Source organism: Somniosus microcephalus, unplaced genomic scaffold (assembly GCF_052327205.1).
Source record: "Somniosus microcephalus isolate GS21.2 unplaced genomic scaffold, FLI_Smic_1.0 unresolved_chr1, whole genome shotgun sequence".
NCBI lineage: Eukaryota > Metazoa > Chordata > Chondrichthyes > Squaliformes > Somniosidae > Somniosus > Somniosus microcephalus.
Genome location: NW_028225179.1, coordinates 97,672,510 through 97,697,503, shown reverse-complemented (window position 1 = coordinate 97,697,503; position 24,994 = coordinate 97,672,510). Strand labels below are relative to the sequence as shown.

At 46.0% G+C, this 24,994-nt stretch overlaps 1 protein-coding gene across 1 annotated transcript; it reads right to left on the bottom strand.

The window, feature by feature from the left end:
* Window positions 1-959: 959 nt before the first annotated feature.
* LOC147095637 (zinc-binding protein A33-like) lies at window positions 960-20,976 on the bottom strand. The gene is made up of 6 exons (XM_085974713.1): window positions 20,416-20,976; window positions 14,437-14,532; window positions 14,123-14,356; window positions 7,737-7,759; window positions 7,499-7,644; window positions 960-5,857 (listed from the first exon to the last, which is right to left on the bottom strand). Exons 1-6 carry the CDS (start codon window positions 20,935-20,937, stop codon window positions 5,313-5,315), a joined length of 1,566 nt encoding a protein of 521 aa, XP_085830839.1. The 5' UTR covers window positions 20,938-20,976; the 3' UTR covers window positions 960-5,312.
* Between the last annotated feature and the right edge of the window lie 4,018 nt (window positions 20,977-24,994).

Below are 24,994 nucleotides of genomic sequence, written 5' to 3'. Positions count from 1 at the left end.
CAGCTCTCCACAGCTTCCCCTGCAACTCTCTGGACTCCGATGGATCACTGGGCAGTTGCCCCTGGTCGACGCCCGTTGCTCTGGCTTTGACCTCCAAGAAGCTTCTGCCCAGGGATGGATCCCCGTGAGGTGATGCAGTACTGCAGGTGAGTTCGAACCTGCTCGTCGCCACTGTAGTGTCCGCGCCTTAATAACACACGGACTGCAGGAGAACGATAATAATAGATGTTTACTGCACCGAGAGTATGCTGAACTGATAGTACAAAAGCCTGCTACTGCTTTATATACAGGTGTGGTCACTGCCAGTACTACAGCATAAAAGCAGTTCTCTCTTAAAGGTACATACACAACAGGCAGCCTGTAACTTGACAGTTTTATTCTCCAACAGACGCTGACGTATGAAGGGAGACGCAATCCCATTAATAAAGGAATCACTAATTAACTCCTCCTTGTACTGCTCAGCTGTGACAGCTTTAAGATTACAATCCTCGCTGAGCCTGTGAAGTTTCTGATGGAATTCATCAAGTGATTCCTTGGGTTGTTGTCGAGTTGTGGCCAGTAGATGCCGAGCAAAAATTTTGTTTGGGGACTTGACATATAGTTGCTGTAGTATTTGGATAGCGGCGTCATAGTCTACACTAGTCTTCGATATAGACAAACACATTAGGGGATATATAATTAGCAAGCATTCGTAACTTATTAGGAACATTCTCACTAAACTCCTCAAGGAAGTTGCTTAAGGTACGATACCAGTGTTTCCATACCTTAGCAACTATAAGTGAATTCAGGTCCAGGTCGAGACGGGTGGGTCTGAGTAGTTTCTCCATGATGGATCGATTACTTCATCTGAGTTCCCTTCTACGGTTTGAGTCGTAGCTGGCTGTTCCCAAATTCACCCAGAGCGTGGAGTTGATATCAAGTTGATTAAATTGACGTAATAAAACTCACTACGCACTTGGTTTGAGTATAAAGCAAGGCTTTAATCAACTTGTTTCAAAACATGGAGGTCCAGTTATCTTTCACTAGTTCCTGTTTACAAAATGTCCTGGGCAAGCTGGGCCCACGCCCGAGTATTTATACTCCTTGGACGGCGCCACCAGCTGGCCGTCCAGTGTTATTTCATGAGTCTTTCTTCATGGATCATAAGATTCATAACAGATAGCATGATTAATGAGGTGGTCACACCGCAGGTAAAGAGTGCACAGGCAGACAGGGAATGGGTGACCGCCAGACAGAGTAAAAGAACTAGGAAGGTAGTGCAGGAATCCCCTGGGTCCATCCCCCTCTCCAACAGATTTTCCATTTTGGATACTGATGGGGGAGATGGTTTCTCAGAGGAATGCAGCAAGAGCCAAGTTAGTGGCACTACAAGTGGCTCAGCTGCACAGGAGGGGAGGAAAAAAGAGTGGGAGAGGATAGTGCTAGGGGATTCTATCGTAAGGAGAACAGATAGACGTTTCTGTGGCCGCAGACGTGACTCCAGGATGGTATGTTGCCTCTCTGGTGCCAGGGTCAAGGATGTCACTGAATGGATGCAGGGCATTCTGAAGGGGGAGGGTGAACAGTCAGAGGTCGTGGTTCACATTGGTACCAATGACATAGGTACAAAGAGGGATGAGGTCCTGCAACAAGAATTTAGGGAGCTAGGTAGCAGATTAAAAAGCAGGACCTCAAAGGTTGCAATCTCTGGATTACTACCGGTGCCATGTGCTAGTGAGTATAGGAATAGGAGGATAGAGCAGATGAATGCGTGGCTAAAGAGTTGTTGCAGGAGGGAGGGCTTTAGTTTCCTGGGTCACTGGGTCTGCTTCTGGGGATGTGGGACCTGTATAAGTCCGACAGGTTGCACCTGAACCGGAACAGGACCAAGATCCTTGCGGGGAGGTTTGTTAGTACTGTTGGGGGGGGGGGGGAGGGGGGGGGCGTTTAAACTAACTTGGCAGGGGGATGGGATACGGAGTGGAGCTAGAGTTGGGGGTGATGCACAGCCAAATATAGAGGAAAAAACAAGTCAGTCTGGAAGGCTGAGCAAATATGTAATGGCACAAAGGAGTATGGCAAGGCTGGATGGCATTTATTTTAATGCAAGGAGTCTTGCGAGTAAGGCAGATGAATTGAAGGTGTTGATGAACACATGGGAGTATGATATTGTTGCTATCACAGAGAGGTTGAGGGAGGAGCAGGACTGGCAGCTCAATATTCCGGAGTATAGAATCTTCAGACAAGACAGAGGGGGGTGTAAAAGAGGGGGTGTCGCAATATTAATCACGGAGTCAATTGCTGCTGTAAGGAGGGATGATATCTTAGCAGGTTCCTCTAATGAGGCCTTATGGGTGAAACTTAAAAACAAAAAGGGGGCAAGGACTTTGGGGGCCTATAGTACACTCCCAGCAAACAGTCAGGGGGAGATAGAGGAACAGATACGGCGGCAAATCTCAGAGAGATGTGTAGAAATAATAGTGTAATAATAGTAGGGGATTTCAACTTCCCCAATATTAACTGGAATAGTCAAAGTGTGAAAGGCTTAGAGGGTGCGTAATTCTTAAACTGCATCCAGGAGAGCTTTTTGAGCCAGCATGTAGAAAGTCCTACACGAGAGGGGGTGGTACTGGACCTAATTCTAGGGAATGTAGCCGGGCAAGTGGTAGAAGTGTCACTAGGAGAGCATTTTGGTGACAGTGACCATAATTCCGTGAGATTTAAGGTAGTCATGGAAAAGGACAAAGAAGGGCCAGAAATGAAGGTTCTAAATTGGGGGAAGGCCGATGTTAATATGGTAAGGCAGGATCTGGCCAAAGTGGACTAGGATCAGCTACTTGTAGGAAAATCCACATCAGAGCAGTGGGAGTCTTTCAGAAAGGAAATAGAGAGAGTACAACGCCAACATGTTCCCATAAAGGATAAGGGTGGGACCAACAAGCCCAGGGAACCCAGGATGTCGAGGGATATACAAGAATGGATTAAGAAAAAAAGGGAGGCTTTTGGCAGATACCAGGACTAAAAATAGTGGAAGCCCTAGAGGAGTATAGAAAGTGCAGGGGGGTACTTAAAAAAGAAATTAGGAGAGCGAAGACGGGGCATGCAAAAACACTGGTGGGCAAAATAAAGGAAAATCCCAAGGTGTTTTATAACTATATTAAGGGAAAGAGGATAACCAGGGAAAAGAGTAAGGCCCATTAGAGACCAAAGTGGCAATCTGTGTATAGAGCCGGAAGATGTAGGTGAGGTTTTAAATGAATAATTTGCATCTGTGTTCACTATGGAGAAGGACGATGTAGACATATAAAACAGGCAGGGGGATTGTGATATACTTGAAGAAATTAGCATTGAGGGAGGAGATACTAGCAATTTTAGCGGGCTTAAAAGTGAAAAAATCCCCAGGCTCAGACGAGATGCATTCCATACTGCGGTGTGAGGCAAGGTAGGAGATTGCAGGGGCTCTGACACAAATTTTCAGAACCTCTCTGGCCACAGGGGATGTGCCAGAGGACTGGAGGACAGCTAACATAGTACCATTATTCAAGAAGGGTAGTAGGGATAAACCAGGGAATTACAGGCCATCGAGCCGAACGTCAGTGGTAGGGAAATTATTGGAAAAAATTCTGAGGGACAGAATTAGTCTCCACTTGGAGAGGCAAGGATTAATCAAGGATAGTCAGCATGGCTTCGTCAGGGGGAGATCATGTCTAACCAATTTGATTGAATTTTTCGAGGGGGTGACTAGGTGTGTGGATAAGGGTAGTGTAGTTGATGTAGTCTACATTGACTTCGGTAAGGCTTTTGACAAAGTCCCGCATGGGAGACAGGTCAAGAAGGTAAGAGCCCAGAGGATCCTGGGCAATTTGGCACATTGAATCCAAAACTGGCTTAGTGGCAGGAGGCAGAGGGTGATGGTCGAAAGTTGTTTTTGTGACTGGAAGCCTATGTCCAGTGGTGTGCTGGGTCCTTTGCTGTTTGTAGTGTACATTAATGATTTAGATATGAATGCAGGAGGTATGATCAGTAAGTTCGCAGATGACACGAAAATTGGTGGAGTGGTAAATAGCGAGGAGGGAAGCCTCAGGCTACAGCACGATATAGACTTGTTGGTCAGATGGACAGAACAGTGGCAAATGGAATTTAACCCTGAAAAGTGTGAGGTGATGCATTTTGGGAGGACTAACAAGGCAATGGAATACACAATGAATGGTAGGACTCTAGGAAGGACAGAGGAACCTTGGTGTGCATGTACATAGATCCCTAAAGGAAGCAGGACAGGTAGATAAGGTGGTTAAGAAGGCATATGGGATACTTGCCTTCATTAGCCGAGATATAGAATATAAGAGCAGGGAGGTTATGATGGAGCTGCACAAAACACTAGTTAGGCCACAGCTGGACAACTGTGTGCAGTTCTGGTCACCACACTATAGGAATGATGTGATTGCATTGGAGAGGGTGCAGAGGAGATTCACCAGGTTGTTACCTGGGCTAGAGCGCTTCAGCTATGAAGAGAGACTGGACAGGCTGGGGTTGTTTCCCTTAGAGCAGAGAAGGCTGAGGGGGGACCTGATTGAGGTGTACAAAATTATGAGAGGCATAGATAGGGTAGATGGAAAGGAACTTTTCCACTTAGTAGCGGGATCAATAACCAGGGGGCACAGTTTCAAGGTAAGGGGCAGGAGGTTTAGAGGGGATTTGAGGAAATACTTTTTCACCCAGAGGGTGGTTGGAATTTGGAACTCACTGCCTAAAAGGGTGGTAGAGGCAGGAACCCTCACAACATTCAAGAAGCATTTAGACGAGTACTTGAAACGCCATAGCATACAAGGCTACGGACCAAGTGCTGGAAAATGGGATTAGAATAGACAGGGCTTGATGGCCGGCATGGACACGATAGGCCAATGGGCCTCTTTCTGTGCTGTATAACTCTGTGACTCTAATTGTGCTTTAAGTGGTCCAGCCAAATCTGGTGATGGATGCTCGCCATAGACGTTCTAGTGTACTTCCCTTGAAATTGAGGGAGTGAAGATGAGGGTTGTACCAGTGGGAACGATCAGGGTGCGAGAGAGTAATGGTTTTAATGGGGAAAAGGCAGCTTAATGCATGTTTCAAACCAGCATTCATAGACTCCAGTGTGTACAGTGAACAGATATTACAGACTGGGTACAGTTAGATATACAATTCACCAGCCCAACACTCTAACCCCACTATTTATTGCTAAGCCCCTTTCCCAGTGCTGTTTTCTGCTGTGTCTCGAAGTTACTGTGTAAGATGTGCAATATTTGCTCAGCAGTGGGGACATTCTCTCTGCACTCTGACAGCAGTTTAGGAACCTACGGTTTGAACTGAAGCAGTTTAAGAGGAGCAGCATTTTTACCCTCATCGTACAATCCAGGATTCAAATAAGGGAAGAGTTTCTCAGTGAATGTGTCAATGAAAGTGTAGAGATTGGACATATCATCAGCATTGTAAAAGCTCACCTGTCCTCCCTCATAGTCCAGGTAAACTCCGATCGTCCTGGGCTTCACACCCGGGGTCAGTGGGACAAATGGGATTTCAACAGCTCTATATTCATTCCCATTTCTCAGCCGCACAGCCCAGTATCCATGTTTAGGCCGCAGTGTTAACTTTCCCTTCCTATTGGCTGACTCTCTGGCCACACCCAATGTCCACTCAGTCTTGTCCCCGATCTCCACCTCCCAGTAGTGTTTCCCTGATGTGAATCCCTGTGACCCCAGGACACCACCAGCACTATTGAATCTCTCCGGGTTATCAGGAAGCAGTAATCCTCTGTCACCGAGTCTCACACTGGTCCGGTCCTCAGACAATTTGAGCCAACAGTGCGCTGTGTTTGGGTCCAGGGTCAATGAGGCTGGGACTGGGGAAATAAAAATGAAATCACGATAAATATTTTAGACAGAGGAAGGTGGAAGGACACAGGTTAATATCGGATGTCTGCGTCAGCTAGTGGCTCACTGGGTAGCAGCCACGCCTCTGAGTCAGAAGGTTGTGGGTTCAAGTCCCACTCCAGTGACTTGAGCACAAAAAGCCAGGCTGACACTCCAGTGCAGTGCAGTGCTGAGGGAGTGCTGCACTGTCAGAGATGCCATCTTTCAGATGAGATGTTAAACCGAGGCCCCGTCTGCTCGCTAAGGTGGACATAAAAGATCCCATGGCAGTATTTCTAAGAAGAGCAGGGGAGCTATCCCCGGTGTCCTGACCAATATTTATCCCTCAATCAATATAACAAAATCATATTACAGGAAACTTTTGATTAACTGGAAATGTCGGTTAACCGGCAAAATTCAGGAGTCGGTTTCAGCTAACTTTTATAACTTATATTACTTGCACAGCAACAAATTGAGGAAGGCAAGGGTTTGGCTGCAGCTGTTGCTAAGCTACAGAGACACTTGCAACTTGTGGACGTTCTTCTGAAGCTGGTTTGTTGCTTCATACGGAGCTCTAAGGTCCGTATCTTTCACTATAGCGTTCGGTTATCCGGAATTGTTGCTGAACCGGCACCACGTCGGTCCCGTCCGTGCCGGATACCAGAAAGTTTCACATTGCTGTTTGTGGGAGCTTGCTGTGCGTAAACTGGCTGCTGCCTTTCCTACATTACAACAGGGACTACACTTCAAAAGTACTTCATTGGATGTAAATTGCTGTGGGATGTCCGGTGGTCGTGAAAGGTGCTATATGAATGCAAGTCTTTCTTCCTATAACTGGACTCAGCACCCGTCCACAATTTCTGTATCAGTAAATACTGCAGACTCGGTACAGTTAGATATATTCCTAGTACTCCAGTATGTACAGTGAACAGATATTACAGACTGGGTACAGTTAGATATATTCCCAGACTCCAGTGTGTACGGTGAACAGATATTACAGACTGGGTACAGTGTACAGTTAGATATATTCCCAGACTCCAGTGTGTACAGTGAACAGATATTACAGGCTGGGTACAGTGTACAGTTAGATATATTCCCAGACTCCAGTATGTACAGTGAACAGATATTACAGACTGGGTACAGTGTACAGTTAGATATATTCCCAGACTCCAGTATGTACAGTGAACAGATATTACAGACTGGGTACAGTGTACAGTTAGATATATTCCCAGACTGCAGTATGTACAGTGAACAGATATTACAGACTGGGTACAGTGTACAGTTAGATATATTCCCAGACTCCAGTATGTACAGTGAACAGATAGTACAGGGTCCCAGTGTGATCACTGTCTAGTGCGTCCTGGGTCAGAGAGGAACACAATCAGCCAGGGGTCCCAGTCTGATTACTGTCCAGTGAGTCCTACTGGAAAGTGCGAGTGTCCGGATGTCAAATAAGATGATGCTCTGATGCCTTCATGCTTGGATCGCTCAACATAAAGAATGGCTCCTTGAGTGAGGCCCCAGAGCTGCTGCCCCAGTGATCTGTACCCAGCAACAGGCAGCACCTTCAGGAGAGGGGGAAGAGAGCAGGACACTACAGAAAGTGGGCACAAAGCTGTGGAGTTTCTTACCTGGAGAGATGATCTGTTTCATTTCCTTCCACACTTTGTAGAGTAACGGGCCTGGAAACACTGTGTATTTCAGACTTGCAGGCACCAGGATCTTTTCATCTTCACCTCTCTCTGCACCTTCACCTTCCTCACCTTTGTCCAGGTACCTGTTTGAATGGGATTGATTCAGTCACTCACTGCAGGATACAAACTGTGATCACAGTGTCAGGCTGTGTGGGGGTTTGGATTGGATACTCACCTTTCTCTCAATCTTTTCAGTTCCTGCAGGACAGAGAATCAGAAACATTTTAATAAATATACGCTCTTCTATAGATTGTACTTTTTAATAAGAACATAAGAAATAGGAGCAGGAGTAGACCATTCGACCCTGCTCTGCCATTCAACAAAATCATGGCTTATCTTCTACCTCATCTCCACTTTCCTGCACTATCCCCATATCCCTTGATTCCCTTAGTATACAAAAATCTATCAATCTCTGTCTTGAATATACTGAATGACTTTCGGGGGTAGTGAATTCCAACGATTCACCACCCTCTGAGTGAAGAAATTTTTCCTCATCTCAGTCCTAATTGGCCATCCCCTTGTTTTGAGACTGTGACCCCTAGTTCTAGACTCCCCAGCCAGGGGAAACATCATCCCTGCATTTACCCTGTTACTCCCCTTAAGTATTTCATATGTTTCATTGAGGTCACTTCTCATTCTTCTAAACTCTAGAGAATATAGGCATCGTCTACTCACTCGCTCCTCATAGAACAATCCCCCCATCCCAGGAACCAGTCTGGTGAACCTTCGTTGCACTCCTTCTAATGCAAGTATATCCTCCCTTAGATAAGTAGATCAAAACTGTACACAATACTCCAGGTGTGGTCTCGCCCAGGCCCTATATAAGTGTAGTAAGACGTCTTTACTCTTATACTCCAATCGCTTTGTAATAAAGGCCAACATAGTTCATAGAGTGCATTAGGGATGGGTTCCTTGAGCAGTATGTAACTGAGCCAACCAGGGGGCAGGCAATCTTAGATCTGGTCCTGTGTAATGAGACAGGATTAATAAAACATGTCCTAGTAAAGGATCCTCTTGGAATGAGTGACCATAACATGGATGAATTCCAAATTCAGTTGGAGGGTGAGAGAGTTGGATCTCAAACCAGCATACTAAGCTTAAATAAAGGAGACTATGAAGGTATGAGAGCAGAGTTTACTAAAGTGGACTGGGAAAATAGATTAAAGTGTAAGATGGTACATGAGCAGTGGTGTACATTCAAGGAGATATTTCACAACTTAAGAAAAATATATTCCAGTGAGGAAAAAGGGGCGTAAAAGAAAAGACATCCATCCGTGGCTAAGTAAAGTAATAAAGGATAGTGTCCGACTGAAAACAAGGGCATATAAAGTGCCAAATCTAGTGGGAGGATAGAAGATTGGGAAGCATTTAAAAGCCAGCAAAGAATAACTAAAAGATTAATTAAGAAAAGGAAGATAGATTATGAAAGTAAACTAGCAAAAAATATAAAAACAGATAGCAAGAGTTTCTAGTTATATAAAAAGAAAAAGGGTGGCTAAAGTGAATGTTGGTCCCTTAGAGGACGAGACAGGAAATTAGTAGTGGGGAACATGGAGATGGCAGAAACGCTGAACAAATATTTTGTATCAGTCTTTACAGTAGAGGACACTAAAAATATCCCAACACTGGACAAACAGGGAGCTATGGGGGGGGGGGGGGGGGGGAAGAGGAGCTAAACACGATTAAAATCACTAAGGAGGTGGTACTCGGTAAGATAATGGGACTAAAGGTAGATAAATCCCCTGGACCTGATGGCTTACATCCTAGGGTCTTGAGAGAAGTAGCAGTAGGGATTGTGGATGCATTGGTGGTAATTTTCCAAAGCTCCCTGGATCCAGGAAAGGTCCCAGCAGATTGGAAAACTGCTAATGTAATGCCCTTATTTAAAAAGGGAGGCAGACAAAAGGCTGGAAACTATAGACCAGTTAGCCTAACATCTGTGGTTGGTAAAATGTTGGAGTCCATTATTAAGGAAGCAGTAACAGGACATTTGGATAGGCATAATTTAATCGGACAGTCAGCATGGTTTTATGAAGGGGAAGTCGTGTTTGACAAATTTGCTCGAATTCTTTGAGGACGTAACAAACAGGGTGGATAAAGGAGAACCAGTGGATGTGGTGTATTTGGACTTCCAAAAGGCATTTGACAAGGTGCCACACAAAAGATTACTGCACAAGATAAAAAATCACGGGATTGGGGGCAATGTACTGGCATGGGTGGAGGATTGGCTATCTAACAGAAAACAAAGAGTTGGGATAAATGGTTCATTCTCTGGTTGGCAATCAGTAACTAGTGGTGTTCCGCAGGGGTCGGTGCTGGGACCCCAACTCTTTACAATCTATATTAACGATTTGGAGGAAGGGACCGAGTGCAACATATCCAAGTTTGCCAACGATACTAAGATGGGAGGGAAAGCAGTGAGTGAGGACATAAAAAACCTGCAAAAGGACATAGACAGGCTAAGTGAGTGGGCAAAAATTTGGCAGATGGAATATAATGTTGGAAAGTGTGAGGTTATGCACTTTGGCAGAAAAAAATCAAAGAGCAAGTTATTATCTAAATGGAGAGAAACTGCAAAGTATTACCGTACAAAGGGATCTGGGGGTCCTGGTGCATGAAACACAGAAGGTTAGTATGCAGGTACAGCAGGTGATCAGGAAGGCCAATGGAATCTTGGCTTTTATTGCAAGGGGGATGGAGTATAAAAGCAGGGAAGTCTTGCTGCAGTTATACAGGGTACTGGTGAGGCCACACCTGGAATACTGTGTACAGTTTTGGTTTCCATATTTAAGAAAGATATACTTGCTCTCGAGGCGGTTCAGAGAAGGTTCACTCGGTTGATTCCGGAGATGAGGGAGTAGACTTATGAGGAAAGGTTGAGTAGGTTGGGCCTCTACTCATTGGAATTCAGAAGAATGAGAGGCGATCTTATCAAAACATATATGATTGTGAGGGGGCTTGATCGGGTGGCTGCAGTGAGGATGTTTCCACTGATGGGTGAGACTGGAACTAGGGGGCATAATCTTAGAATAAGGGGCTGCCCTTTCAAAACTGAGATGAGGAGAAACTTCTTCACTCAGAGGGTAGTAAATCTATGGAATTTACTAACTCAGAGAGTTGTGGAAGCTGCGACATTAAATAAATTTAAAACGGAGATAGACAGTTTCCTAGCTGATAAGGGAATAAGGGGTTACGGGGAGAGGGCAGGGAAGTGGACGTGTGTCTAAGTTCAGATCAGCCATGATCCTATTGAATGGCGGAGCAGGCCCGAGGGGCCGTATGGCCTACTCCTGCTTCTTATGTTCTTATGTAACATACCATTTGCTTTCCTAATTGCTTGTTGTATCTGCATCTTAACTTACGATGATTTGAGTACAAGGACATCCAGGTCCCTCTGAATACCAACATTTCCCAATCTCTCATTATATAAAAAATATTATTTTCAATTTTTCCTACCAAAGTGGATAACTTCATACTTCTCCACATTATACGCCATCTGCCATGTTTTTGCCCACTCACTTAACCTGTCTATATCCCTTTGGATATTTGCTTCCTCCTCACAGCTTACATTCCCACCCAGTTTTGTAACATCAGCAAACTTGGATACATTACACTCAGTCCCCTCATTTAAGTCATTGATATAGATTGTGAATAGCTGAGGCCCCAGCACTGACCCTTGTGATACCACACTAGTTACAGCCTGCCAACCCGAAAATGTCCCGTTTATTCCTACTCTGTTTTCTGTCCGTTAACCAATCCTCAATCTGTGCTAATATATTAGCCCCAATCCCATGAGCCCTGATTTTGTTTTAATAACCTCTTGTGTGGCACCTTATCGAATGCCTTCTGAAAATCCAAATACACCACATCCACTGGTTCCCCCTTATCTACCCTGCAAGTTACAACCTCAAAAATCTCTAAGAGATTTGTCAAACACAATGATGTATAATCAATGGTTCTAGTAAAATGTGAAGGGATCTGGGTGGAATTTTCACTGATGGGCTCCAGTGATGTGAAACCACGTCAGTTACCCCCGGAATACACTCGACAGGGTTCCCTCTGCTGCTGAAGACTTTGAAGGTTCACTGATCAGTTCCTTTTATTTCTGGTCTCTATTTTCCCAGTAAGTCAGAGCTTGTCTCTGGTCTGTGTGGCCCTGAGCTGAGGAAAGTGGTGCTACAACTAACCTCAGCATCCCCTCGAAAGGGAGACAACAAGCTATGTACCAGCTCCTGGACACTTCCAGGCAGCTCTGGGGCAACACGCACCTGTCTACACATCAGATGAGAGCAGGATTAGGATCAGTGTGATGCCCACAGTGTCAAATAGCCTCCTATTAATCACTGTTTGGGTAATAAAATGGGTAGCACCCATGGGACTGAACCCCAACATGTCACTGCTCTCACGGCTAGCACCGAAGGGACTGAACCCCAACATGTCACTGCTCTCAGGGCCAGCACCCATGGGACTGAACCCCAACATGTCACTGCTCTCACGGCTAGCACCGAAGGGACTGAACCCCAACATGTCACTGCTCTCAGGGCCAGCACCCATGGGACTGAACCCCAACATGTCAATGCTCTCACGGCCAGCACCCATGAGACTGAACCCCAACATGTCACTGCTCTCAGGGCGAGAACCCATGGGACTGAACCCCAACATGTCACTGCTCTCAGGGCCAGCACACATGGGACTGAACCCCAACATGTCAATGCTCTCACGGCTAGCACCCATGGGACTGCACCCCATGTCACTGCTCTCAGGGCGAGAACCCATGGGACTGAACCCAAACATGTCACTGTTCTCAGGGACAGCACCCATGGGACTGAACCCTAACATATCATTGCTCTCAGTGCTAGCACCCATGGGACTGAACCCCAACATGTCACTGCTCTCAGGGCCAGCACCCATGGGACTGAACCCCAACATGTCACTGCTCTCATGGCGAGAACCCATGGGACTGAACCCCAACATGTCACTGCTCTCAGGGTCAGTACCCATGGGACACAGCCCCAACATATCACTGCACTCACTGCCAACACCCATGGGACTGAACACCAACATGTCATGCTCTCAGGGCCAGTACCCATGGGGCTGCTCTCAGGGCTAGCAGCCATGGGACTGAACCCCAACATGTCACTGCTCTCAGGACCAGCACCCACGGGACTCAACCCCAACATGTCAGTGTCTCAGGGCTAGCACCCATGGGACTGAAACACGACGTCACTAATTTAAGGATAGGCGAGAAGGGGAGAGAACTGAGACGCGACCAGCTTTAACCTGAACAAAGAAACATCTGTAACCTATAGGAGGTATTTGGATTGTGAGTCGATTGATGATATATTGCTCGATGTTTGTATGCACTGCTCGGCTTGTAATAACAGTGAAAGGGTAAGAGTGACAGGACAAGGACAAGATCAGTATCTCTCCCTCAGTCAGGATCTCAGAACCAGGTCCCGGGAAACACAGAGGGATTTCCAGCAGCAATGGTGTGTAACCCTGGTAACATCTGTAAACACAACTCTGAGTTATACTGCCTACTGCACACCGCTGTCAAGCTGGAGGAAGGTGAGGACTATGGACCACTATTTTAAGATATTGGTTGAGTTCTCAGTGTTATTGTGAAGTGCTTAATATCTGTGAAGAGTGGTCTGCCCTCTCAGCTCTTTACTAACATTGACAACATGAAGGGGACCAGCAAGAGGTTTAATAAAACAGAAAATCCTGGAAATACTCAGCAGGTCAGGCAGCATCTGTGGAGAGAGAAACAGAGTTAACGTTTCAGGTCGATGACCCTTCGTCAGAACTGGAAAAAGTTGGAGATCGAACAGGTTTTTAAGCAAGTGCAAGGGCAAGGAAAGGGGGGAGGGGAGGAAAGAACAAAAGGGAAGGTCTGCGATAGGATGGAAGGCAGGAGAGATTGAGAAATTAAGAGATGGTGCGAGGCACAAGGAGGTGGTAATGCGACAAATTAAGAAACAAAAGATGGCTCTACATGGAAGGCAGGAGAGATGAAGAGACATTAAGAGATGGTGCAAGGCAAAAGGAGATGGTAATGAGACAAGTTAAGAAACAAAAGATGGCTCTAGATGAAGTGTAAATGGCACAGAATGAAAGACAGCTGCCATGTGGGAGAGAGAAAAAATATATATAAATAAATAAATAAATAAAATGGAAAAAAAGAATAGGGGCAGAGGTTATGGTCTGAAATTGTTGAACTCTATGTTGAGTCCAGATGGCTGTAAAGTGCCTAATCGAAAGCTCAAGGAACAGCAATTCATCTTTCGATTAGGCACTTTACAGCCTTCAGATTTCCAGCATCCGCAGTATTTTACTTTTGTAAGAGGTTTAATAAGTTGCCTTCACTCTGGTTCCAGTTACACTGCAGCCAGTGTGAGGTCCTGACAGTCGGCTCGACACTCAGAGCTCAATCCTGACTGATACCTGTTTATCCTCAGTTATACCGCACATTGTGCATTGTTGTGATGGGGTTTGAGCCCTATTATAAAGTGCTGTTTACACTTACACCAACAGCTTGGGGATCGGGTTATAAAGGGTCACCTTGAGAAAAGAGATACTGTCTTGCTGCTCGATGTCTACACAAAGGTTCAGTATGTTCTCCTCAAGTGAAGTCAGTTCTTCTTCAATACTTTCCAAGTTCTTCTCCATTGGTCGCAGATCTTCCTCCTTTTGTCTCTTCAGCTTGTCGATTAAATGTTTCTCTTTGTCTTCAAGATATTGATGGATTTTGGCAAATTGTGTGGAGATGTCTTGCTCCAGGGATCCTGTGAGTTGCTAAGATGATGAGAGAGATCATTTAAGCAGCGGGTTGTTAAAGGGTGGCAGTGTTTAAAGGTAACAGCAGAAATACTCACACCCAGTTCTGAAATCTTCCCCTCCTGCTGCCGTTTTAATTCACTTTTACTTTTCTTTTCATCCTCCATGGAATCCAAGGTCAATTTCAGCTGGTCCTAAAAATGGAATCAGATCTCACCATAACCCATTGCAATGTCTGCTGTTTATTCCCAAACTGTGGCGACAGCTGTTCAGGCTTTTAACCAGACACTAGTGTTTATATTGTGTATTAAATTACTTATGTGGGTCATACAGTCCATTGAAAACTCAGAGAAACAATTCCTGTGGGAATTCCAATGTTTAAAATGACCACACTTACTGCCCCGACTCTGAACATTCCATCTAGTGGCACTTTAGTAGGACTTCCAATGTTAATCTAAACAGTGGCCTGGCACGGCGTCATGTTAAAGCCCCACATGGTGCTGGTGATCTTATTCACCACAATTCACTCAAAATGCTTTCTGAAAAAATGTTTAACTGCCATTTTCCCATCGGTAACTGAAATTTCTAATTTCCAAAATTAAGTTTACAACAAATTTTAAAAAAAAATCACAATAACATAATTAAATGTATCCATTGACTTCTTTAATTTTAATCTTTAAATTAATTCATTACAGTTTTTATTTGAAGGCCTCACAGCCTCTCCCAAAAGCCTGAGCTTGGAGTTTATATTTCTGCCGGGAGCTTTGATTCTGTTCGCTGAATGCAGATCGTGCGGTCTGCGCAATCGCAGTGAACCCAGTTTACAGCGAGCATCAATACCGCTCAGTCAGGTCAATGGATGGAATATTTTTCTGCAGCTTCGAACAGTTTCTGCTCAGCTGTGTTTCCAAATGAATTAAAGAACAGCAAGAGGAGAAATTTCGGAAGCTGTATTAAAGTCTGCACAGAGCGGGATTAAACTGAGTGGATTTGAACAGTGTTTTATTTGGGAATTTAGAAAGAGTGGTAATTCGGAGAAGAGGGGGAAGGAGTTGCTGCTTTTTGCCTACACTACTTGTAGTGCTTTGTGATACAGGTAGATATTTAATTTCAGTACCCTTAACTTAATCTAGATCAAGTAAGTAGTCAAGAAAATACACTGCAAACTAAGTTACCTAAATACAAATTTAATTAAATAAAACAAGGTGATATAGGGATGGCAGTGCAGGCGGTGTGCCGCAACTGCAGCATGTGGTGGTTTGTGGAGAGCATTGTGATCCCGGACAACTAGGTTTACAGTGAGTGTCTGCATCTTATGGAACTTCAGCTCAGAGTTTTTGAGCTGGAGTCTGAGGTGCAGACATTGCAGGAAATCAGGGATTGGGAGAGTTACCTGGACACTTTGATTCAGGGGCAGTCACACCCCCTTAGGTTAGGTAGTGGTACAGGTCTGGTTAGTGGTCAGGGACAGGACGGTGTGACTGCAACTCAGGCAGATAAGGGGACCCCAGGTGCAGTGCTGGAGGAGCCTCAGCCTTTGCCCTTGTCCAACAGGTATGAGGTTCTTGCTGCCTGTGTAGATGAGGGAAAAGCCTGCAAGATGGATGAGCAAGCTCACCATGGCACCATGGTGCAAGAGGCCATCAAGTGGGGGGAGTGAAACAGAGTGTAGTTGTGCTAGGGGACAGTATAGTCAGGGGGATCGATACTGTTCTCTGCAGCCGTGACCGAGAGATCCGAAGGTTGTGTTGCCTACCCGGTGCCAGGGTGAAAGACATCTCCTCATGGCTGGAGAAGAACTTGGAGTGGGAGGGGGAGGATCCAGTTGTTGTGGTCCATGTAGGAACCCCGACATAGGTAGAACTAGGAATGAGGTTCTGCTGAGGGAGTTTGAGGAGCTAGGATCCAAATTAAAACGCAGAACCTCAAAGGTAATAATCTCTGGATTGTTACCTGAGCCAAGCGCAAATTGGCATAGGGACAAACAGATCAGAGGTTTAAATGCGTGGCTCAAAGAGTGGTGTGGGAGGAAGGGGTTTCAGTTGATGGGACACTGGCACCAATATTGGGGAAAGAGGGAGCTGTTCCATTGGGACAGGCTCCACTTAAACCAGGCTGGGACCAGTGTCCTGGCGAACTGAATAACAAGGGCAGTAGACTAGGGCTTTCAATTAATGAAGGGGTGGGGGGCGGGGGGAATGGGAGGATTCAGGAAAGAGTAAATGTAAAAGCAGCGAGAGAAATGTCAAGGCTCTAGAGCAGAGTAGAGTTTTGGGTAAAAATAAGCAGAGTTGGTCAGGAAGGGACAGAGAGAGTAACAAAGGTAATAAGGCCTCAGTGACTAAGGTGGCATCAGAGAAAAATAGAAATAAGTCAAAGCTAAAGGCACTATATCTAAATGTGCGAGGCATTCGCAACAAAATAGATGAATTAATAGCGCAGATAGAAATGAACAGGTTTGATCTAATCGCCATAATGGAGACATGGTTGCAAATTGGCCAAGGTTTGGGAATTAAATAGTCCAGGACACCTCACTTTTAGAAGAGATAGGCAAAATGGAAAAGGAGGAGGGGCAGCCCTGATAATGAAGGATGGGATAAAGAAGTAGAGAAAAAGGATCTTAGCTCTGACAATCAAGAAGTAGAATCAGTTTGGGTGGAGCTAAGAAACAGCAAGGGGCAGAAAACATTGGTGGGAGTTGTTTATAGGCCCCCAAACAGTAGTTGTAATGTAGGGCAGTGTATAAATCAGTGGTTCAAGGTGGTGATTCACCACCACCTTCGCAATTAGTGATGGGCAATAAATGCTGGTCTTGCCAGCAATGCCCAGATCCCATGAACGAATAATAAATCAGGAAATTAGAGGCGCATGTAACACGGGTAATACAGTGATCGTAGGGGACTTTAATCTACATACAGACTGGGCAAACCAAACTTGCAGTAATAGTGTGGAGGACGAATTCATGGAATGTATGCAAGATAGTTTTCTAGATCAGTGTTTTGAGGAACCAACTAGGGCACAGTCTATTTTAGACCTAGTATTGTGCAATGAGAAAGAGTTAATTAGTAATCTTGTCGTAAAGGGACCTTTAGGGAAGAGTGACCATAATATGATAGAAATTAATATTGAGTTTGAAAGTGATTCAGTTAAATCCGAAACTAGGGCCTTAAATCTAAACAAAGCAAACTACGTAGGTATGAGGGGCGAGTTGGCTATGGCAGTTGGGAACCTACATTGAAAATGATGATGGTAGACAAGCAATGGCTAGCATTTAACGAATTAATACATAATTTACAACAAATATACCTTCCTTTAAGGCACAAAAACCCCACAGGAAAAGTGGTCCAACCGTGGCTAACAAGACAAGTTAAAGGTAGTATTAGATCAAAGGAAGAAACATAGAAGATAGGAGCAGGAGTAGGCCATTCGGCCCCTCGAGCTTGCTCCGCCATTCAACGAGATCATGGCTGATCATCCAAATTCAGTACCCTGTCCCTGCCTTTTCCCCATACCCCTTGATCCCTTTAGCCTTAAGAAATATATCCAACTCCTTCTTGAATATATTTAACGAATTGGCCTCTACTGCCTTCTTTGGTAGAGAATTCCACAGGTTCACCACCTCTGGGTGAAGAAATTCCTCCTCATCTCTGTCCTAAATGGCTTACCCCTTATCCTTAAACTGTGACCCCTGCTTCTGGACTCCCCAGAAGAGGCTTATAATGTTGCCAAAAAGAGTAGCAAGCCTGAGGATTGGGAGGATTTTAGAATTCTTCAAAGAAGGACCAAGATATTGATGAAGAAAGGGAAAATAGAATATGGGAGTAAACTAGCGAGAGACATAAAAACAGTGTAAAAGCTTTTGCAGGTATGTAAAAAGGAAAAGTTTTGCGAAAATAAATGTGGGTCCCTTACAGGCGGAGACAGGAGAAATTATAATGGGGAATAAGAAAATGGCAGCGAAATAAACAAATACTTTGTGTCTGTCTTCATGGAAGACGATGCAAAAAACTTCCTGGAAATAGTGGAGAACCAAAGCTCTAGCGAGAACTGAAAGAAATTAGTATTAGTAAAAAAAGTGCTGGAGCAATTAATGGGACTGAAAGCTGATAAATCCCCTGGACCTGATGGTCAACATCCTAGGATTTTGAAAGAGGTGGCTACAGAGATAATGGATGCATTGGTTGTCATTTTCTAAAATTCCATAATTCTGGAATGATTCCCACGGATTGGAAGGTAGCAAATGTAACCCAACTAATTAAGAAAGGAGGGAGAGGGAAAACAGGAAACTACAGACCAGTTAGCCTGACATCAGTAATAGGGAAAATGCTAGAATCTATTATTAAGGATGTGGTAACAGGGCACTTAGAGAATAATAATAGAATTGGGCAGAGTCAACACAGATTTATGAAAGGGAAATTGTATTTGACAAATCTGGTGGAGTTTTTTGATGTTGTAACTAGCAGAATAGGTAAAGGGAAACCAGCGGATGTGGTGTATTTGGATTTTCAGAAGCCATTCGATAAGGTGCCACACAAGAGGTTATGAAACAAAATTAGGCCTCATGGGATTGGTTAATAGACAGAAAACAGAGTAGGAATAAATGGGTCATTTTCAGGTAGGCAGGCTGTAACTAGTGGGGTACCGCAAGGATCAGTGCAAGGGCCTCAGCTATTCACAATTTACATAAATGATTTGGATGAGGGGACCATATGTAATATATCCAAGTTTGCTGATGATACAAAGCTGGGTGGGAATGTAAGTTGTGAGGAGGATGCAAGGAGGCTTCATGGGGATATAGACAGGTTATGTTAGTGGGCAAGAACATGGCAAATGGAATATAATGTGGAGAAATGTGAAGTTATCCACTTTGGTAGGAAAAATAGAAAAGCAGAGTATTTTTAAGTGGGGAGAGATTGGGAAATGTTGGTGTTCAGAGGGACCTGGGTGTCCTTGTACATGAATCACTGAAAGTTAACATGCAGATACAGCAAGCAATTAGGAAAGCAAATGGTATGTTGGCCTTTATTACAAGAGGATTTGAGTATAAGAGTAAAGACGTCTTACTGCAATTATATAGGGCCCTGGTGAGACCACACCTGGAGTATGGTGTGCAGTTTTGGTCTCCTTACCTAACGAAGGATATACTTGCCATAGAGGGAGTGCAACGAAGGTTCACCAGACTGGTTCCTGGGATGGGGGGATTGTCCTATGAGGAGAGATGGAGTGGACTGGGCCTATAACCTCTAGAGTTTAGAAGAATGAGAGGTGATCTTACTGAAACATACAAAATTCTTACAGGGCTTGACAGGGTAGATGCAAGGAGGATGTTTCCCCTGGCTGGGGAGTCTACAACCAGGGGTCACAGTCTCAGAATAAGGGATTGGCCATTTAGGACTGAGATGAGGAGAAATTTCTTCACTCAAAGGGTGGTGAATCTTTGCAATTCTCTACCCCAGAGGGCTGTGGAGGCTCAGTCATGGAATATATTCAAGACAGAGATCGATAGATTTTTGGATATTAAGGGAATCAAGGGATATGGGGATAGTGCAGGAAAGTGGAGATGAGGTAGAAGTTCAGCCATGATCTTATTGAATGGCAGAGCAGGCTCGAAGGGCCAAATGGCCTACTCCTGCTCCTATTCCTTATGTTCTTATGAAGTTTATATTGAGTATTTTTTTTTTAAACAGCGAGGGTGTGTGTGTAAAAGAGAGAGTGAGCTACAGTCCAAATCCCTGAGATTCCTGAGGCTGGGAGGAAAATGTTTGGCTCCTATAGGGTGAGAGGACACTGGGAATACCGTGAATGGTGTGAGCACCTGCCAGGAATATGATTCCCACAGTTATATATACCAAAATTGTAATGAAACTGATTCCCTATTAATATTTAATGTAAATATTGTAATTAATCTCTTTCCCTGTAGTTATTTCATGTAAATGTTGTAATGAATCTCTTGCCCTGTAGTTATTTTAAATACTGTAATGAAACTGATTCCCAGCTCTCCACTCCCTCTATCCCACACTCCACACCACAGCCTCCAGGGTGAGAGTTGAGGAACATCCCCTCCCCTGTCTCCTTACCTTGTACCGGCTCACTGCATCCCGGACCGGCAGGAACCTGTGGTTTGAATGTGCGGGAGAATCTACACAACTGGCACAGATCAGAGTCTCATCCTCCTCACAGAACAGCATCAGCTTCTCCTCGTGTTCCTCACAGTGGGACTGGCCCTTCTCCGTGTTCCGGTTCAGCTTCTCCTCATGTTCCTCACAGTGAGACCGGCCCTTCTCCGTGTCCCGGTTTAGCTTCTCCTCGTGTTCCTCACAGTGAGACCGGCCCTTCTCCAGCTTCAGGTTCAGCTCCAGCTGCCGAGCTTTCTCGGAGAGATTGGCCAACACCCTATTACTGGTGTAGCTTCTTTCGGGAAGAACCGCCCGACATTCCGGGCAGCACGCGGACTGCTCCTGGTTTTCCCAACACTTCTGGATACAGGATTTACAGAAGTTGTGATCACAGTTCAGTCGCACCGGCTCCACAAACAGAGACAGGCAGACGGAGCAGATTAAATCCTCGGTCAGGGTGAAGACCTGTTTACTGACGGCCATCTCAGTTGCTGCTCCTGATTCTGTCGCTCACTTTACTTTCAGTTTCATATCTCCCAGTTTATTGTGAAACTCACTTCACAATCTGTCCTCTTAAAGGGGCACTGTCATCAGGCAAACCTGTCTGGCAAATCTTTATTTCTTTGAATGTCAAACATATAAAACACAAAGGCACCAACATTCTTGGGCCTGGGGGTGTGGATTGAGGATGTAAGTCTGTGTGAGGGCTGGCATTTGGGCTGAGAGCCCTTCCACGGTGATGTCCCTCAAAGACTAGCGGAATGACATCTCCACCCCTCCCCTGCCAGAAATCCCACCAGTTCCACCTTTACTGCGGCCCGGAGAAAGTACACCTGCAGGAAGCGGGCGGACATCCTGGCGAATTGTATGTTGGACATCCTGGAGAGTTAAGGGTTAATAATCAAACTTCCCTGTATCTTGGAACAGCCGGCTTTCCAAGATAGACAGATAAAAGCCTGGCTTATCTTGTGCTTTGAGTATTATCTACGAGAAATGCTTGTGCAAGGAAATAAGTGACGGGAACGACATTAACCATGAGTGATTAAAGTATAACTTTAGTGTCTAGTGTAATAAACATAGGCAGTGGGTCCATTAACCATAGTATAGAAAGATCACCTGTGCTGTATATGAAATATCTGTTCCGTATCCTCCATCACCAAGTGTCTCGTGTTTATTCGAAGCGTGTCATTGTGAACCATAGAAGGAAGGAGGTTGACTCACAGGTGATCATTATCAGAAGCGGGTGTACATTTAAAAATTCATTCTCGGGATGTGAGCGACGCCGGCAAGGCTGGCATTTATTGCCCATTGCTAGTTGCCATTGAGAATGTGGTGGTGAGCTGCCTTCTTGAACCACTGCAGTCCGTGTGGTAAAGGTGCTCCCACATTACGGTTAGGTCGGGAGTTCCAGGATTTTTACCCAGCGACGGTGAAGGAACGGCGATGTATGTCCAAGTCGGGATGGTGCGTGATTGGGAGGGGAACTCGGAGGTGATGGTGTTCCCATTCACCTGCTGGTCCTGTCCTTCTTGGTGGGGGAGTTCGCGGGTTTGGGAGGTGCTGTGAAAGAAGCCTTGGCGAGTTGCTGCAGTGCATCCTGTGGATAGTACACCCTGCAGCCACGGTGGTGGAGGGAGCAGCGATCAAGATGGAGTTGGGGATCTAATGCTGGTTCCTGAATGGCAACCAGTGGCAGAGCCGTTCGGAAAGGGCCACAGATGACATCCTAGTAATTTTTAAAATTTCGGGCAAGGAATCTCATATTAAATCTTATCCCGCTGCCGTGATGGTGACCGGTCCCAGTGTCCCTGATGACCAACATCACATATAAATTGGTTCAAAAATGTCGATTAAAAAACATGCACTGTGAAAATGTTCTAAGATGCAGCAGATTGCAGCATTTCTATGTAAGTGTACCAATGTGGGGGGCAAACATTGCCCAGTGTTTGGGAGGAGGAAGGCCCAGCCTCCCAGTCTGGGGCCCAGGCCCTGTAACGCTCCAGGCCCCGCCCACTCCAGTCACTGTGACGTGTAAGGCCCCGCCCACTCCAGTCCCGGTGACGCTAAAGGCCCCGCCCACTCGAAGCCCTGTGACGCCCCAAGCCCCGCCTACCCCAGTCCCCGCTTCTCCTGCCAATCAACGGTTGCCACGTGATCCGCCGCCATCTTGGTGAAGGAGCCGGGGAAAGATGGCGGCCGGGAGGCGGTGAACGGCTGCGGGGCGGGGCCTCCTCCCTTCAAAGGGCGGCGCGGGGTGAGAGCGGCAGCCGCGTGTTTAAAAGGGTGGAGGGCGCGGTGCGCAGGCGCTGTCTGAGGCGGGACGAGGGGAGGGGCCAGGATTTCAACCGCCCCCCCCGAGCCCGGTGTGAGAGAGCGGGGAAAATGTCTAATCACAAGGGAAGGGCGGGGTCAGTGAGGGGGTCACAGTGAGGGCGGGATGAGGGGTTAGCGAAGGCGGAGTTCGGCCAACAACTACTTGTATTTCTCGAGCGCCTTTAAACGAGTAAAACCTCCCGAGATGTTTCACAGGAGCGAATATCAGACAGAATCTGACTCCGAGCCACAGAAGGAGATATTAGGACAGGAGGCCGGTTTTGAGGAGAGAGGTGAAGAGGTTTAGGGAGGGAATTCCAGAGCTTGGGCCCAGGCAGCTGAAGGCACGGCCGCCAATGGTGGAGTGATTAAAATCGAGGAGCAGAGAGATCTCGGAGGGTTGTGGGGCTGGAGGAGATTACAGAGATAGGGAGGGGCGAGGCCATGGAGGGATTTGCAAACAAGGATGAGAATTTTAAAATTGAGGCATTGCCGGACCGGGAGCCAATGTAGGTCAGTGAACACAGGGACGATGGGTAAACGGGTGGGAGTTAGGACACGGGCAGCAGAGCTTTGGATGAGCTTGAGTTTCCAGAAGCTGGTAGATGGGAGGCCGGCCAGGAGAGCATTGGAATAGTCAAGTCTAGAGGTAACCAAGGCATGGATCAGGGTTTCAGCAGTAGTTGAGTTCAGGCAGGGGCGAAACCGGGCAATATTACGGAGGTAAAAGTAGGCGGTGGAGTGGATATGTGGTCAGAAGCTCATCTTTGCGTCAAATATGATACCAAGCCTGCAAACGGGCTGATTCAGCCTCAGACACCTCCCTAAACCTCTTCACCTCTCTCCTCAAAACCGGCCTCCTCTCCTAATATCTCCTTCTGTGGCTCGGAGTCAGATTCTGTCTGATATTCGCTCCTGTGAAACATCTCGGTAGCTAGTTTGTGGCAGGGACTGAAGACAATGGCTTTGGTCTTCCCAATATTTACTTGCAGGAAATTTCTGTTTATCCAGGACAAGCAGCATGACAAATTAGAGACAATGGAGGGGTAGAGAGAAGTGTTATCAGTGTACTTGTGGAACCTGACGTTGTGTTTTCAGATGATGTCACTGAGGGGCAGCATGTCAATGAGAAATAGGAGAGGGCCAAGGATAGATCCCTACGCGACTCCAGAGGTAACAGTGTGGGAGCGGGAAGAGAAACTATTGCAGGTGATTCTCTGGCTATGACCAGATAGATAAGAATGGAACCAGGCGAGTGCAGTCACAGCCAGCTGGACAATGGTGGAGAGGTGTTGGAGGAGAATAATGTGCTCAACCATCTCAAAGTCTGCAGACAGGTCGAGAAGGATGAGGGATAGTTTTATCTATCACAGTCGCATAGGATGTTGTTTGTGATTTTGATAAGGGCCGTTTCACTATGGTGGGGCAGAAACCTGGAGAGATTCAAACATAGAGTTGCAGGAAAGATGGGCACTGATTTGAGCGGCGACAGCACATTCAAGGACTTTATAGAGGAAAGGAGTTTGGAGATGGGGCAGTAGTTTGCAAGGACAGAGGGGTCAAGGGTGGGTTTTTCAAGAAGGGGACTGATGACGGCAGATTTGAAGAGAGGGGGGACTGTACTTGCGGAGAGGTAACTTAACAATATCAGCTGGGGGCTAGGAAGGGAAGTTGGATGGTCAGCAGTTTGGTGGGAATAGGGTCGAGGAAGCAGCAGGTGGGTCTCGTGGACAAGATGAGCTCGGAAAGGGCATAAGGGGAGTTAGGAGAGAAACTAGATAAGGGTGCGAGTTCAGGGCTAGGGCAGGGTAGGGAAAGTTTGACATGGTGAGCTGGGGGAGGGAGGGAGGCAGCTGAACAGATGGTCTCAATCTTGGTGACAAAGAAATCCATGAGCTCCGAGTACTTGTGATTGGAGGTGAGGGTGGAGGAGGCTGTGGAGAGGAATTTAAGAAGACGGTTTGTAGTGGAGAAGAGAAAGCAGGGGTTAAATTTGCATTCCCGGATGATCCTGGAATAGTGAGCAGTTTTGGCAGAGGAGAGCAGGAGCCGATAGTGCTTCATGTGGCAAAGAATATCTGAACCGGTTCTCTGTCATAAACATTCAACTCTGCGTCCCTTGGACTGAAGGGAGCAGAGATGAGGGCCGTACTAGAGGGAATGACTAGGGTGTGAGTAATGGTTTTATTGGGGACAAGTGCAGCAGAGGTGGAGGTGAGGCTGTGAT

What these genes read in the sequence shown, in the direction of transcription:
- LOC147095637 (XM_085974713.1), bottom strand. Translation starts at nt 20,937, where the DNA reads ATGGCCGTCAGTAAACAGGTCTTCACCCTGACCGAGGATTTAATCTGC. An exon ending in GGAAGATTTCAGAACTGGGT is followed by an intron (nt 14,357 to 14,436) that starts GTGAGTATTTCT and finishes TCATCATCTTAG; the next exon opens with CAACTCACAGGATCCCTGGA. An exon ending in CTGAAAAGATTGAGAGAAAG is followed by an intron (nt 7,645 to 7,736) that starts GTGAGTATCCAA and finishes CCATTCAAACAG; the next exon opens with GTACCTGGACAAAGGTGAGG.